At 54.7% G+C, this 13,259-nt stretch overlaps 1 protein-coding gene across 1 annotated transcript in view; it reads right to left on the bottom strand.

Annotated features, from left to right (window-relative positions):
• HYDIN (HYDIN axonemal central pair apparatus protein) overlaps positions 1-13,259 on the bottom strand; it is a 2,467,744-nt gene that overhangs the window by 106,898 nt on the left and 2,347,587 nt on the right. The window contains exon 79 of the mRNA XM_085640020.1: positions 11,337-11,617. Coding sequence (XP_085496146.1) covers positions 11,337-11,617 — 281 coding nt within the window. The remainder of the gene's footprint in view (positions 1-11,336; positions 11,618-13,259) is intronic.

Below are 13,259 nucleotides of genomic sequence, written 5' to 3'. Positions count from 1 at the left end.
GTTCTCTGACGGGTTCATCATATATATGGTAAGATCATCAGCATACATCGATATCAATAGGCCACGTGACGTGAAGCCTATGCTGCGCTGGGTGTGGTGTTGCCTCAACCGAGCCGCCAGGGGCTCCGTGGCGATAGCAAAGAGTAACGGCGAAAGCGGGCAGCCCTGTCGAGTCCCTCTGGTTATGCGTATGGGCGCAGACGTTTGACCATTCACCCGCACTCTTGCCGTCGGGCCATTATAAAGTACGCCGATACGCCTAGCAAAGGGCAGGCTAAAGCCCATTCGGGTAAACAGTGTCCGCAAAAATTTCCACTCCAGGGAGTCAAACGCTTTGGTCGCGTCCAGCAACGCCGCCGTCGCCTGCACCCTGGGGTCCAGGTAGTGTAGGAGCCCAAAAAGCACCCTCAGGTTCTGGGAGGTGGATCTCCCCATGACAAAGCCCGACTGATCAGACAGCGCTATCTGTGGCAGCATGAATTTTAGGCGGTCAGAGAGCAATTTCGCATATATTTTAGCGTCAAGGTTTATCAGTGAAAGTGGGCGGTAGGAGTCCGGGCTAGTGGGGTCCTTTCCTGGTTTCAGCAGCGTGATGATCAATGCTTCACGCATTGACTGGGGAAGGATACCCGTTTCCACCGCCTCCTCGAACACTTTGTGCAAGCGCGGAACCAGGATGTCAGCATATTCCTTGTAGAAGGCCGCCGTCAGCCCATCAGGGCCTGGTGCCTTGCATGGGGGTAAACTAGCGATCACTGCCCTTATGTTGTCCGGCGCAAACGGGAGGTCCATGTACTGTCTGGCTCTATCATTGAACCACGCCAACGCTATAGTATCTAAGTACTCTCGGAGAACAGTGTCGTCCGGATCCACCCTGGAAGTATATAATTCTCTATAAAAGTCTGTCATAGTGGCGAGTATATCCGGCGGCTCCCGCACCACCCCACCGTCGTCCCTCTGTAATTCCAGGATATGATCCGCCCCACGCGGTGCCCGCAACAAGTTCGCCAGCGTGCGGCCCGCGCGGTCCCCCTCTCCATACCGTCTGGCCTGACAGTCCTTAGATAAATACGCGACCTCACGGTCAGCTTCCTCCTGATATCTAGTCAGTGTCGATCGAAATGTAGCCCGCACGCCATCAGAAGGCGCCGCAAGCAACGTGGACTCAAGCCGCGCAAGTTCCGCCTCCAAGGAGCGAAGCGTGCGCCGTATGGTTCTCAGAACTCCCGACTTCAGGGACATGCAGTACCCTCTGGCGACCACTTTGCAGGCCTCCCACAGTATACCCGGGGACTCCACAGATCCCTCATTAAGCTCAAAGTACTCCTCGAGCTTTTCGCGGAGACCTTGCTGGAATACCTGGTCGCGCAGTGCCCGGGAGGGGAACCGCCAGCTAAAGGGCGTAGCATATTTGGAGGGGGTAGCCAGTGACATTAACACCGGAGCATGATCAGAGAGTGACCTCGGCAGGTGCTCCACCTCCAGTACCGAGGTGTGCAGATCCCTGGATAACAGCCAGTAGTCCAGCCTGGACCAAGCAGCCCTATGCGCAGTTATGCACGTACCCGCGCGATCCCCGGGGTGCAGTACCCTCCAGGAATCCACCAGCCCCGCATCTTGTATAATATCTCCGAGCGTCTCCGCCGCTCTAGGATGATGGTCCCTGGCCGCGCCCTGCCTATCCATCGTGTCAGAGAGCACCACGTTGTAGTCACCCCCCCACAGCACTGCCGCCGGCCCCCGGGTCTGTACCTTATGCCATAACTCTCCATAAAAGTCGGGATTGTCGTCATTGGGGCCATAGACATTCACCAGCACCACTCTCATGCCATGCAGCGCCCCCACCAGTATGATATATCTGCCATCCGCATCCCTAATCGTCTCATGTGTGGTCCATGGAAGCCCTCTCCTGATTAAGATCGCCACACCTCTGGAGTAATTGGAGTATGCCGCATGTACTAGCTCTGCCCATCGGTGTCGCCGGAGCAGCTGTGTCGCAGTAGCAGTTAGATGGGTTTCCTGCAGGAGGCAGATGTCTATGTCTTTCCTAAGTAGGTAGGCCTGCACCAGCCTGGCCTTGCGGCCGTCATTCATACCACGCACATTCCAAGTTAGGCACCTCACTCTCTGCACGGCGACAGGTACCTCAAAAAACCATAAGCTAGCAGCAGGCCATGTCCGCTCGGCTCGCCACCCTCGCCCCACCCGCAAACACAAGGGTCAAACACCTGCCGCACGGCTAGCAGCCAGGCACAGGAGTGAACGCAGCACCCCGTGCACATTGATGGAAAACATTGCAGTGTGTACTTTATAGTAAACGATAAATCACAGCGATGTGCTTCTTCTCGGTCGTCGCTACAAACCCCACAACTAACCATAACATCCTCCCAACTCCCAAAACCAGAAACCCCACCCGCGCCAACCCCCCAATCAGGTTGTGCAACATCCCCCCCAATTACCCACCCCACCCCACAGTCAGTCACTAAGGCCATCGATAGTAGCCCGTATATGGGAATCATCCCCTGAGGCGCGCAGGTTGGCCACCTACTAACCCCGTACTTTTGATAGGGCGATCGAGCGCCAGTTGGTTGTGCCAGCTCGAGGACCCCCACCCCCAAGATCAAGAGGTCATATTAATAGCAGCCCAGCCATCTGGAGGAACTTCCCAATGTCCCCAGCAGACACCAGTCTCCAGTCTAGCCCATACAGGCAGGTCACAGTGAAACATCAGAAAACCCCATCGGATACAATCATTCCACATCACTTAGCCTGTCCTGGAGATCTGGTCCCTCCGCAGGCGGGTGGTTCTTCTGGTCTCTGGCCAATTGCTTCGTGTACTGCAGGGCTGCCTTCGCATCCACGAAGAAAGAAGGTTTCCCCGGGCCATGCACCCGGAGCTTGGCAGGGTAGATCAATGAGTATTTCGTGCCCGTTTGTTGAAAGATTTTCTTCGCCGGCATGAATTCCCTGCGGGCCGTCTGAACCTGTAGAGTGAAGTCCGGGTACAGCGCGATGTGGTTGCCCTTGTATTGTACGTCCTTCATGTCGCGTGCCATGCGCAATATCGTGTCCCGGTCCCTGTAATTCAAGATGCGCGCGATAATGGGTCTGGACGGTGCTCCCGGCTTAGGCCTAGGTCCCAGTGTCCTATGTGCCCTTTCAACTAGGAACATCGGCGAGAGGCCCGACCCGAACAAGTCTTTCAGCATCTGCTCGACATATTGCTCCATGTTGGTGATGTCCGTCGATTCTGCCACCCCCGTGACGCGGATGTTGTTGCGCCTTGAGCGAGCCTCCAAATCCTCGTTCTTTTGCTGTATGAGTGCCAGGACTTTTTCCATACCCTTCATTTGCGTGGCCAGCGCCGACTGGTTCTCCTCCGTCTCCGCGACACGGGTTTCCAGCCCTTCCACTCTGCCCTCCTGCTTGTCCATTCGCGTCGTAATACCATCCATGCGCGCCGCTAGCGCGTCCATCTTGCCATCTATTCCCTGCAGGCTCGTCTTTAGGTCTTGAAACATTGATTTAATGTCCACGTCTTGAGAGCCGCCCTGGGCATCCTTCGCAGCGTCGGAGTCTCGAGCGTCCGGATCCGGCGTTTTTTGCTTAGATTTGTCGAATGTCAGGCGCGGTTGGCGGGTATCAGGTTTGCCCATTGCTGTCTCGCAGCGCTGACTATGGAACGGAGCCGCCGCTGTCCCCAAACCGCAACCCGACTGGTTGTCGCCAGCAGCCGCAGGCCCGCGCGGTAGAGTATGCCCTTCCACGGATCAGTACGCTTCGCCGGTCCAGCTGCGGCACAGTTCACCAGCCGCAGGCCGCCCTCAGCGCGACCACTGCACTGTTAAGATCCCAGGTCAGGGCTTCGCAGCAGCACCGCACGGCGTCAGCAGCGCTCCGGCCCGGCAAAATGGCGTCGCACTCAGTGCCTCCAAGGCGCAAACGCCGCCCGTCACAACAGGCACATGCACCGGACCTCGAGGGGTTGCGGCCCACTAACGCTTAGTCTCAGGGTCCAGGCAGCAGGCACTTCTCCCCCATCCGCAGCTGCAGGCAGACCGCAGTCACCGGGAGCTCCCTCGTAGGCAGCCGTATCTTCGCTGGTCCTGGCGCGATGGTCGTCCTCCGTCCCCGGTCCCAAGGTACAGCGCCGAACCCAGCGCTCAAAGGAGAGCAGAAGCGCCCCACGAGCACAGCACGGGTTACCTCGCCGGGTGGATTGGCAATTTGCGCCTAGCTCACGGTGTCCCACAGGGCCTCTCTCCGGTCGACAGCTCAGGCCCACGCGCCACGACCTCCGTAATGGCCTCCAGGCTCCTCCAAGCGCGGGGACACAGAGCGCCCTCCTGGCGCTGAATTTCAGCTCCGCCAGCAGCGAACCTCAGCCCAGGGCGCACCGCCACCGGATCCCAGCGTCCCCCGAGGGGGAAAAGTCAGTGAGGCAGCGCGCGATCAGGCCCGGGGAGATCAGCCGCACACCTTCGAGCAGCACCGCGCCGCTCTGGGCATCAGTCCCACGCCAGTCCCCGGCTTCCAGGAGGGTCGCAGGCCCCGCCTCCGGTGCTCGCTCGGCAGGCCGATAGTCACTGCAGCCGCACTCGCCGCGGCAGGGATCCCCTCCGGCCGGGCCCCCACACCAGGTGTTCAAGCGGGGGCGAGAGGACCGAGACCAGGCACAATTTGGTCAGATAATCGCCGGATTAATTTGCTCGATCGGCGGAGCTGCGGTTTCAGGCAGCCATTCCGCCTCGCAGCCAAGCCACGCCCCCCTCCTAAGGGAAGGGTTGGAACAACTTGAGGGTCCCTCCCAGAGGTGGGGCTGGACAGAGGGGAGGATACTCCCATGTCCTTTGTCCAGTTTTGAGCCAGAGCAGGAGCCAAGGGCTCCCCAGAACTGGCTCAAACTTGAGTATGCAAGGAGGGTACCAAATGTGCCCTTCAAAGCTGTCTTTTGGTGCTGGCTGGCACCCCTACCCCAGCCCAATACACGGAGTCCTATCTAGGAGGTGGTCACACTTTCCCGTGACAGGAAACCTATTGCTCTACCTTCCCCTGTTTGAGCTTGGCTCAGCAGCAGGAGGGCAGAATTGTGTCTGTGGTCGGCAGCAGCACTAGCTTGCTGTCAGACCTGAAGAACAAGTTACTTACCTTCGGTAACGATATATCTGTAAGACACATTAGTTAGTTAGATTACTCACCTTAGAATATTCCCAGGCGTCAGGCTGGATCCGGAAAGATTTTTCGTCAGCAATACCCTTGCGCGTCGCTAGGCGTCGTCTACAGCTCCGCATCCATCGTCGTGATTGCTGGGATGACGTCGTCGGAGTACTTAGACGCCGCCCTCGCGTGCTGACGTCAGTTGTTGTACATAGCTTTCCGCGCCAGGAACGCAGAGCCATGCAAGAGACCGACACTGGTGCCAAAAATTCTAGGGCCCTGAAAGGGATGACCTCAACCCTAGATATCGGTTCGTAGAGCGGGGAGGATGGGTGGGGTGGTGAGGAATCTAACTAACTAATGTTTCTTACAGATATATCATTACCGAAGGTAAGTAACTTGTTCATCTGAAAGAAACACGTTAGTTAGATTCCTCACCTTAGAATAGATACCCAGCAATACCAACCCCGGTGGAGGGTCCGCGAACCAAGACCACACCAGAAAGTCCTGGAGAACAGAACGGCAAAAGAAGCCGTCTCTCCGGACTTGGCTGTCCAGGCAATAGTGTTTGGCAAACGTGTGCAACGAGGCCCACGTTGCTGCCTGACAAATGTCCTGCAAGGGGACTCCCCGGCCCAGGGCAATGGTCGCCGCTGTGGCCTGAGTGGAATGGGCCCTCAGCCCTACTGGAGGTTCGTTTTTAGCTAAGGAATAACAGGCCTTGATACACAAAACGACCCATCGAGAGATGGTTCGCTTGTGTACCGCCCTCCCCTTCTTAGCGCTCACGTAGCCAACAAAGAGTTGGTCGCCCACCCGGAACTGTTTGGTGCGGTCCAGATAGAAGCGCAGCGCCCGTTTTGGGTCCAGACGGTGGAGCCTCTCTTCCTCTTTTGAGGGATACGGAGGCGGAAAGAAGGAGAGCGGTGTAACAGACTGGCCGATGTGAAAGGCAGTTACCACCTTAGGGAGAAAGGAAGGACAAGTCCTTAGAACAACTTTGTCCGGATGGACAGAAAGGAAAGGAGGCTTGGAAGAGAAGGCCTGGAGCTCACTCACCCTTCTAGCAGAGGTGATGGCAACCAGGAAAGCAGTCTTAAGCGTCAGCAGATGAAGGGGACAATTATGAAGTGGCTCAAAGGGAGCACACATCAGATAGGTCAATACTAGATTCAAATCCCACTGAGGCATTACGAAAGGGACAGGAGGGAACATGTGGGTAATGCCCTTAAAGAATCGAGAAACAACAGGGGATTTAAAAAGAGAAAGCTGATCAGGAAGCCGTAGGAAAGCAGAAATAGCTGATAGGTATCCTTTGAGGGTGCCCAGAGCAAAGCCCTGCTGGGCCAAAGAAAGAAGAAAGAGTAGAACCTCAGAAAGAGGGGCAGAGAGGGGATCCACAGCCTTTGCTGTGCACCATGCCACAAATTTGTTCCACCTGCAGGCGTATACCGATTTTGTGGAGGGACGCCTGACTGCCAGAATAACATTACAGACTTCAGAAGGCAAGTCAAATGGCATCAACTGCCGCCGCTCAATCTCCACGCATGGAGGTGGAGGCTGGACAGGTTCGGGTGGAGGACCGTCCCCTGCTGCTGCGACAGACGGTCCTCCTGAAGAGGCAGTCGGATGGGGGGATCGATCGATAGACTGAGTAGCTCGGGATACCAGTATCTTCGTGCCCAATCCGGAGCCACAAGGATAACTTGGGCCCGGTCACGCCTGATCTTCTTCAGCACTCTGGGCAGAAGTGGTATAGGCGGAAAGGCGTACAACAGACCGCAACTCCACTCGCAACGAAAAGCGTCTCCGAGCGAGTGCCGCCTTGGAAATTCCACCGCGCAGAACTGCTGACATTGCGCGTTCTCTTCGGTGGCAAATAGCTCTCCCCACTGCAGAAAGAGACCTTGCGCCACGTCCGAGTTCAGACGCCATTCGTGATCCATCATGCACCGGCGGCTGAGTTCGTCTGCTCTGGCGTTCAGAGAGCCCGCCAGATGTTGAACCACCAGGGTGATGCCCTGATGTTCCAGCCAGGTCCAGAGGCGCAGAGCCTCCTAACAAAGGGTCCACGACCCCACCCCGCCCTGTTTGTTGCAATACCACATGGCGGTGGTGTTGTCCATGAACACCTGCACTACACTTCCCCGGACAGAGGGAAGTAATGCCTTCAGTGCAAGTCGGATCGCCCGCAGCTCCAGAAGGTTGATATGGAGCCGGGACTCCACCGGAGACCAGAGGCCTCTGATCTCCGCCTCTCCCATGTGGCCCCCCCCATCCCAGGAGGGACGCATCCGTCACTACTACGTGCTCCGGTTGGGGTAGGGAGAGGGATCTGCCACTGACCCAATCGCGGTCCGTGAGCCACCACTGCAACTGTCTGGCAGTGCCCTGCAAGATCAAGACATGGTCGGACAGGTTGCCCCGATGCTGGGCCCACCGAAACTTCAGGTCCCACTGCAGAGCCCGCATCCGCCATCTGGCGTGATGCACCAACAGGATGCAGCAGGCCATCATACCCAGAAGCCGCAGCACCAACCTGACCGAAACCCGGGATAGAGGCCGAAAGATTAGAATGAGAGCCTGAATATCCTGGACCCGCTGTTCCGGAGGATAGACCCGGAACTGCGCCGAGTCTAGAACCGCTCCGATGAAGAGGAGCTTCTGGGAGGGACTCAGATGCGACTTCGGCACATTGATGGAGAACCCCAGCAAATACAAGAGGTCGGCCGTAGTCTGGAGGTGGGAGACGACTGCCTGGGGCGAGCCCGCCTTCAACAACCAGTCGTCGAGATAGGGGAAGCCTGGAACCCCTAATCTACGCAGGTGAGCTGCGACCACCGCCATCACTTTCGTGAACACCCGAGGGGTACTGGTGAGGCCGAAGGGGAGCACGGTAAACTGAAAGTGCTCGTGGCCTACCGTGAACCGCAGGTAACGCCGGTGGGCCGGCAGGACGGGGATGGGGAAATAAGCGTCCTGCAAGTCCAACACTACCATCCAGTCTCCAGGCTCTAGGGCAGCCAGAAACTGAGCTAAGGTGAGCATCTTGAACTTCTCCTTCCGGAGGAAGGTGTTGACGCTCCTGAGGTCCAAGATAGGGCGTAGGCCCCCTTTGCCCTTCTTGGGAACCAGAAAGTAGTGGGAGTAACAACTCCGACCTACTTCTGGGCCAGGAACGTGCTCAATGGCCCCCTTGGTCAAGAGGGCCTTAACGTTCTCCTGCAGAAGTGATCCCCAGACATACAGTGGTACTGCGGTGGCATGGCTGGAGGGGTCGCCTCAAAGGGGAGGTAGTAGCCCCTTCGGACGATTTGCAGCACCCACCTGTCCGATGTGATGGTACACCAGTGGAGCAGGTGATGGCGAACTCTGCCTCCCACTGGCGTTGAATGGGCTTGAAAGCACAGACTAGGAGGGCTTTGAGGCGAATGCTGCCGGTGTAGATGTGGATGGACCGGCTCGTTGTCCCCCTGCTCCGCCTTGGCGGAATACACATCCGCGACCGTGTTGAGACTGGTTCTGAGGCCTGTGGCTAGAATGACGTGACTGGGCGCCCCTTCCTTGGCCACAAAAGGGACGAAAAGAGGAAGTTTGCGGGCGCGGGCCGAGAGGCCCAAGGACTTAGCCGTAGCCCTGGAGTCCTTAAAGCGCTCCAGCGCACTGTCCGCTTTGTCGCCAAAAAGGCGACTGCCTTTCAAGGGCATGTCCATGAGGGTGCTCTGGACATCCCCGGAGAAACTCGTGGACCTCAGCCAGGCGTGGCGAGGAATCGCCACCGTGGACGCCATTGCCCTGCCTAGCGAGTCCGTTGTGTCCAGTCCACATCAGATTGCATGCCGTGCCGCATCCCGCCCCTCGGCAAAAGCCTGGGCGAGCCGAGTCCGGGCCTCCTCCGGACACTGGGGCAGCACGTCCTCCACCGTATCCCACAGGGAGTGGGAGTAACGGTCCAAAACGCACGCTGTGTTGCCAGAACGCAATCCCAAACTAAGGGAGGAGAACAGTTTCTTCCCAAACTGTTTCAACCTTTTGGATTCCTGATCCGGGGGAGCGGGCGGGAAGGAGGTCTGGGAGATAGAGGCCTGGATAACCAGGCTCTCTGGCGTGGGATGCAACGACAGAAAACTGGGGTCACCCAGTGCAGGGCAGTGGCGCTGGGCCACGTTCCGGTCCACAGGAGGAATTGTGGAGGGCTTGGACCAGGTGCCCCTCAGAACGTCAGTCAGTGCTTCATTAAACTGCAGCAGAGGCTCCGAGGAGCTTGCTGACGGTTGAAGCACTTCAGTGAGGAGATTAGTCCTCACGGCCACAGCAGGCAGCTCCAGCCCGAGGGCTTCGGCCGCCTTGCGCAGCACCACAGAAAACGTAGCACCTTCCTCTGAAGCCACGGACGGAGGAGAGATGAAGCCAGTGTCAGGGGAGGTATCAAGACCACTGGCGTCCCCCAGTTCATCTGCCCAGTCCTGAGATAACTGGCACTGCCGTGCCAGAGGGTCCTCAGACCCCTCCCGGTCGTCGCCGTCATCCCATTCCTGGTATACAGGTGGAATGATCGGAGCCGGGCGGAAGATGAACCTGTCACCCATTGGCGTCGGAATCGGCGCCGATCCGACGCTGGGCCCGGACCAAGACTAAACCGGGGAACGGCGTCGTCCGAAGGCGTTGCCGGGGGCGGCAATGGAGGCGTCGGCGCCGGCGGAAGGGTCGTAAGGTCGACCGGCGTCCACCGGGATCCAGGCCTGGATCCCGCGGAGACCTGCGGCGTCGGGACCGGAGTCGACGACGGCGCCGGGGCCAGAGCCGCCGGCTCGCTAGGCCTCCCAGTCGAGCATGCGGGGCACGAAGGCGCGCCGGCAGGCATCGACGGCGGAGCCAGGCTCCTCATGGCCACGAGGTAGTCACTGATCTATGACCGGCATCAGTCGGTGACAGGTGTCACAAGGTTTTAAGCCAGGCATCCCTATCGGCACCAGAGTCGAGGTCGACTGGAAATGGAACCAAAAGAGTTAAAAAAAGTTTAGTCAAAAAGTGACTAAAAGGGTATGCTCTTCCCGGATCGGCGCTTACTGGCGCGGAAAAAAGAAGAACTGACGTCAGCGTGCGAGGGCGGCGTCTAAGTACTCCGACTATGTCATCCCAGCGATCACGACGCCGGCGACGGACGCGGAGCCGCAGACGACGCCTAGCGATGCGCAAGGGTATTGCTGATGAAAAATCTTTCCGGATCCAACCTGACGCCTAGGGATATTCTAAGGTGAGGAATCTAACTAACGTGTTTCTTTCAGATAGGCTGTAACAGGGAGTACAGAGGGTACCCCAAGTCAGCCCCTTGGTACATGGCATCATACTTCCAACTCTGGAATCAGGGTTGGGGTATGATCCTAACATGTTTGTTACCAAACATGATCGGTTCAGTGCAGCCACTATATAGTTAAGACATCTCGTAATGACTGATGTCCACTATATGTATCAAAATTGCTGACCGCACTTACAAAGTCTGGAGAATCGACTCCGGGGTTTGTAGGGGTGTCCTGATCATGCAGAGGCACCCTCACACTTATAACCAAGTACCCTGCCCTCAGGAATGACGAGCCTGCCATAGGCATTACTTATCAGTTTTAAGTGTAGTGACCTCAGATTTAAGGAAACTTATATATGTTGTGAAAGATGCAAGCATCAACTCCCACAGTACCATGCCATATACTAAGGACTTACAAGGGTACACCAGTCTCCAGTTGTGGACATGCAGAAATACTTACCATGGTCAAATTTAGGGAGGAAGTACAGTTACTGGAGTCCTGATTAGCAGGATCCCATTCAAACTAGTCAAAAACCTACTGACATCAAGCATAAAGTGGGGGGAACCATGAAAGCAGATCCTACTTTCCTACAGTATTACTTTTTAAATCTTTTTTTGACAATTGTAAGCTGCGGATGCTAAAGGATGTAGGTGCCTCATTACCTGTTATTCTAAAGCCAACTATGCTGTGATCTGTTGCAAGTGATTATAAAATTATTATTTTACATGATCATGTGAACAATCACTTATGCAAGACAACACCCTTACTAGATAACAGCTCAACAGCAGCTCCATACAAGTGGGTTGAATAGAATGTCCGGCAGTACCAACCATAATGTAAGCTCACAATGGTAATTTCACAATAATGCATTATTACCTGGCCCCGATGTCACCCGTGTTATTCATGATGACCCTCCTGGAGGCAACAGTCTGGAACACCACCGCTCCAAAGGGGATATGTTCCATGTCAAGGCTGACTTCAATGCCCTGGCTGCAACCACGGAGGACAAACAGTGGTCGTGACATACCAGCACACTCCAGCATCACCTCTTCAGCAAACTGTGGGATGCGGCATTTGGGAGCGAAGATAACCTCAACCTTACAGCTTCCACCAAGAGACTTTAAAGTCAACTCAGTAGAAGGTGATAAGCTGAGAACCTGTAAGAGAAAAGATAAGTTGGGAGTATTCAATGCATTGTTGAGTCTCATTTCAATATTTTCAAGGGTTGTTAATTAAAACCTTTTGTGCTGCTGACATGATGCAAAAAATATGTCAATATTCAAGTGTTGCCACTCAGAACTGCCACACTGCTTATCTAAATGGCAGCTGATTCATGGTGATCACTGTTCAGTGGGAGGGAGGAGGCAGCTCATTGTGCCGTTGGGCTGCTTTAGTGTGCTATGACAAACCTGTAGGCACTAAGATTAGTGTAGATTACTGATAACGCACAGAACAGTTTTCAGTTAGGATACATTGATCTAGGCATTGCTTTTGTTACCCAGGGCAACAACACAGGACCCTGGACACACCAGTACATACGTACTGGGACCCAGAGCGGAGTGGAACTAAACATTGGATGGAAAGATTCAGAACAGCCCAACCCACATTTCAGGGAAAACTAGGTTGTGGAGCATGATCAACCCCCAGAGTGATCCAAGACTCTTTGGTGAAACTCAGAGGCATCTCCGCAGTTTTATGACGTGAGCAGGCAATCCAGGACCACAAGTCTTTCATACCCAATTTTTCCTAGCAAAATGTATCTGCACATGATGTGCTTGGAGGATAGAGCACCAGCACAGGTGCGTTGTGGGCTCCTGTATCGGGGAGATGGCCATCACAGTGGTACTGAAAGTCAACACTTAAATACATATTGCGCCAAGCCCCAAATCCATCCTGAGATATGTCAAAGGCAGTGTCCAAGCTGATGGGTTCCTGCAGGGACGGTCGTGTCTTCAACATCTACAGAAGTCTGCATCTCATGAGCCTCAGCTGGATCCCTCCACATAACAGAAACTTACCATAGGAAAATTCTCCTAACATCACACCCATATCTTGTAAGTATCAGTCGCCAAGAAAAGAAACCACACTGTTAGCCTTGCTTGAAACAGACCTTGTACGGTATACAAAGAGGGAAGTAAATTATATAAAAATTATAAATGAAATGGAAATCACCCCTTCCAAAATAGAGTCACTGCTAAGGTCAACCTTCAAAACGTTGGCACATGAGATGAAAACCAGCTCTACAGGTGAAAAAACAAAAAAACCAAGCTGGGGCAGTTGGTGGCCCAGGCAGCAGATGTGCTTTCATTTGAGCATGGCAGCTTGTATGACACTATATCTAAATGATTACTATCAACCTACAAAAACATTACATTCACTGTATCACCTACCATCCCGTCATGAAGTTAAGTATATATTTAAGTATATATTTACTATCCCTAACTCCACATCCATTTACACTATACTTACACTGCAATTTTGTAGTTATGTTGATGTAGTGGATGCAATATAATAGGCTGTGTACCAGAGGGAGTGCGCGCTCTAAGCCTGCACATCAGATTTTCAAATCGACAGAATTGTTTAGGAGGAGCTTCTGGTCGTGCATGCAAATCCCAACCAGTTGAACAGAAGATGAGGTAGGACGGCAACGTAACTAACTCTTTAAATGCATTTCTTGGACTTTGCACAATATATTTTCACCATGATTGCAACTTGGTGACAGTGTAGGTTTATATTTGCATGACTGATTATCATTTCTTGTGCCGGATAATACAAAAAGTAAATAAACATAAAAATCAC

The sequence above is a fragment of the Triturus cristatus genome, chromosome 12 (genome assembly GCF_964204655.1).
Source record: "Triturus cristatus chromosome 12, aTriCri1.1, whole genome shotgun sequence".
In the NCBI taxonomy this organism is placed as follows: Eukaryota; Metazoa; Chordata; class Amphibia; order Caudata; family Salamandridae; genus Triturus; species Triturus cristatus.
This window is presented reverse-complemented; position numbering and strand designations above follow the sequence as displayed.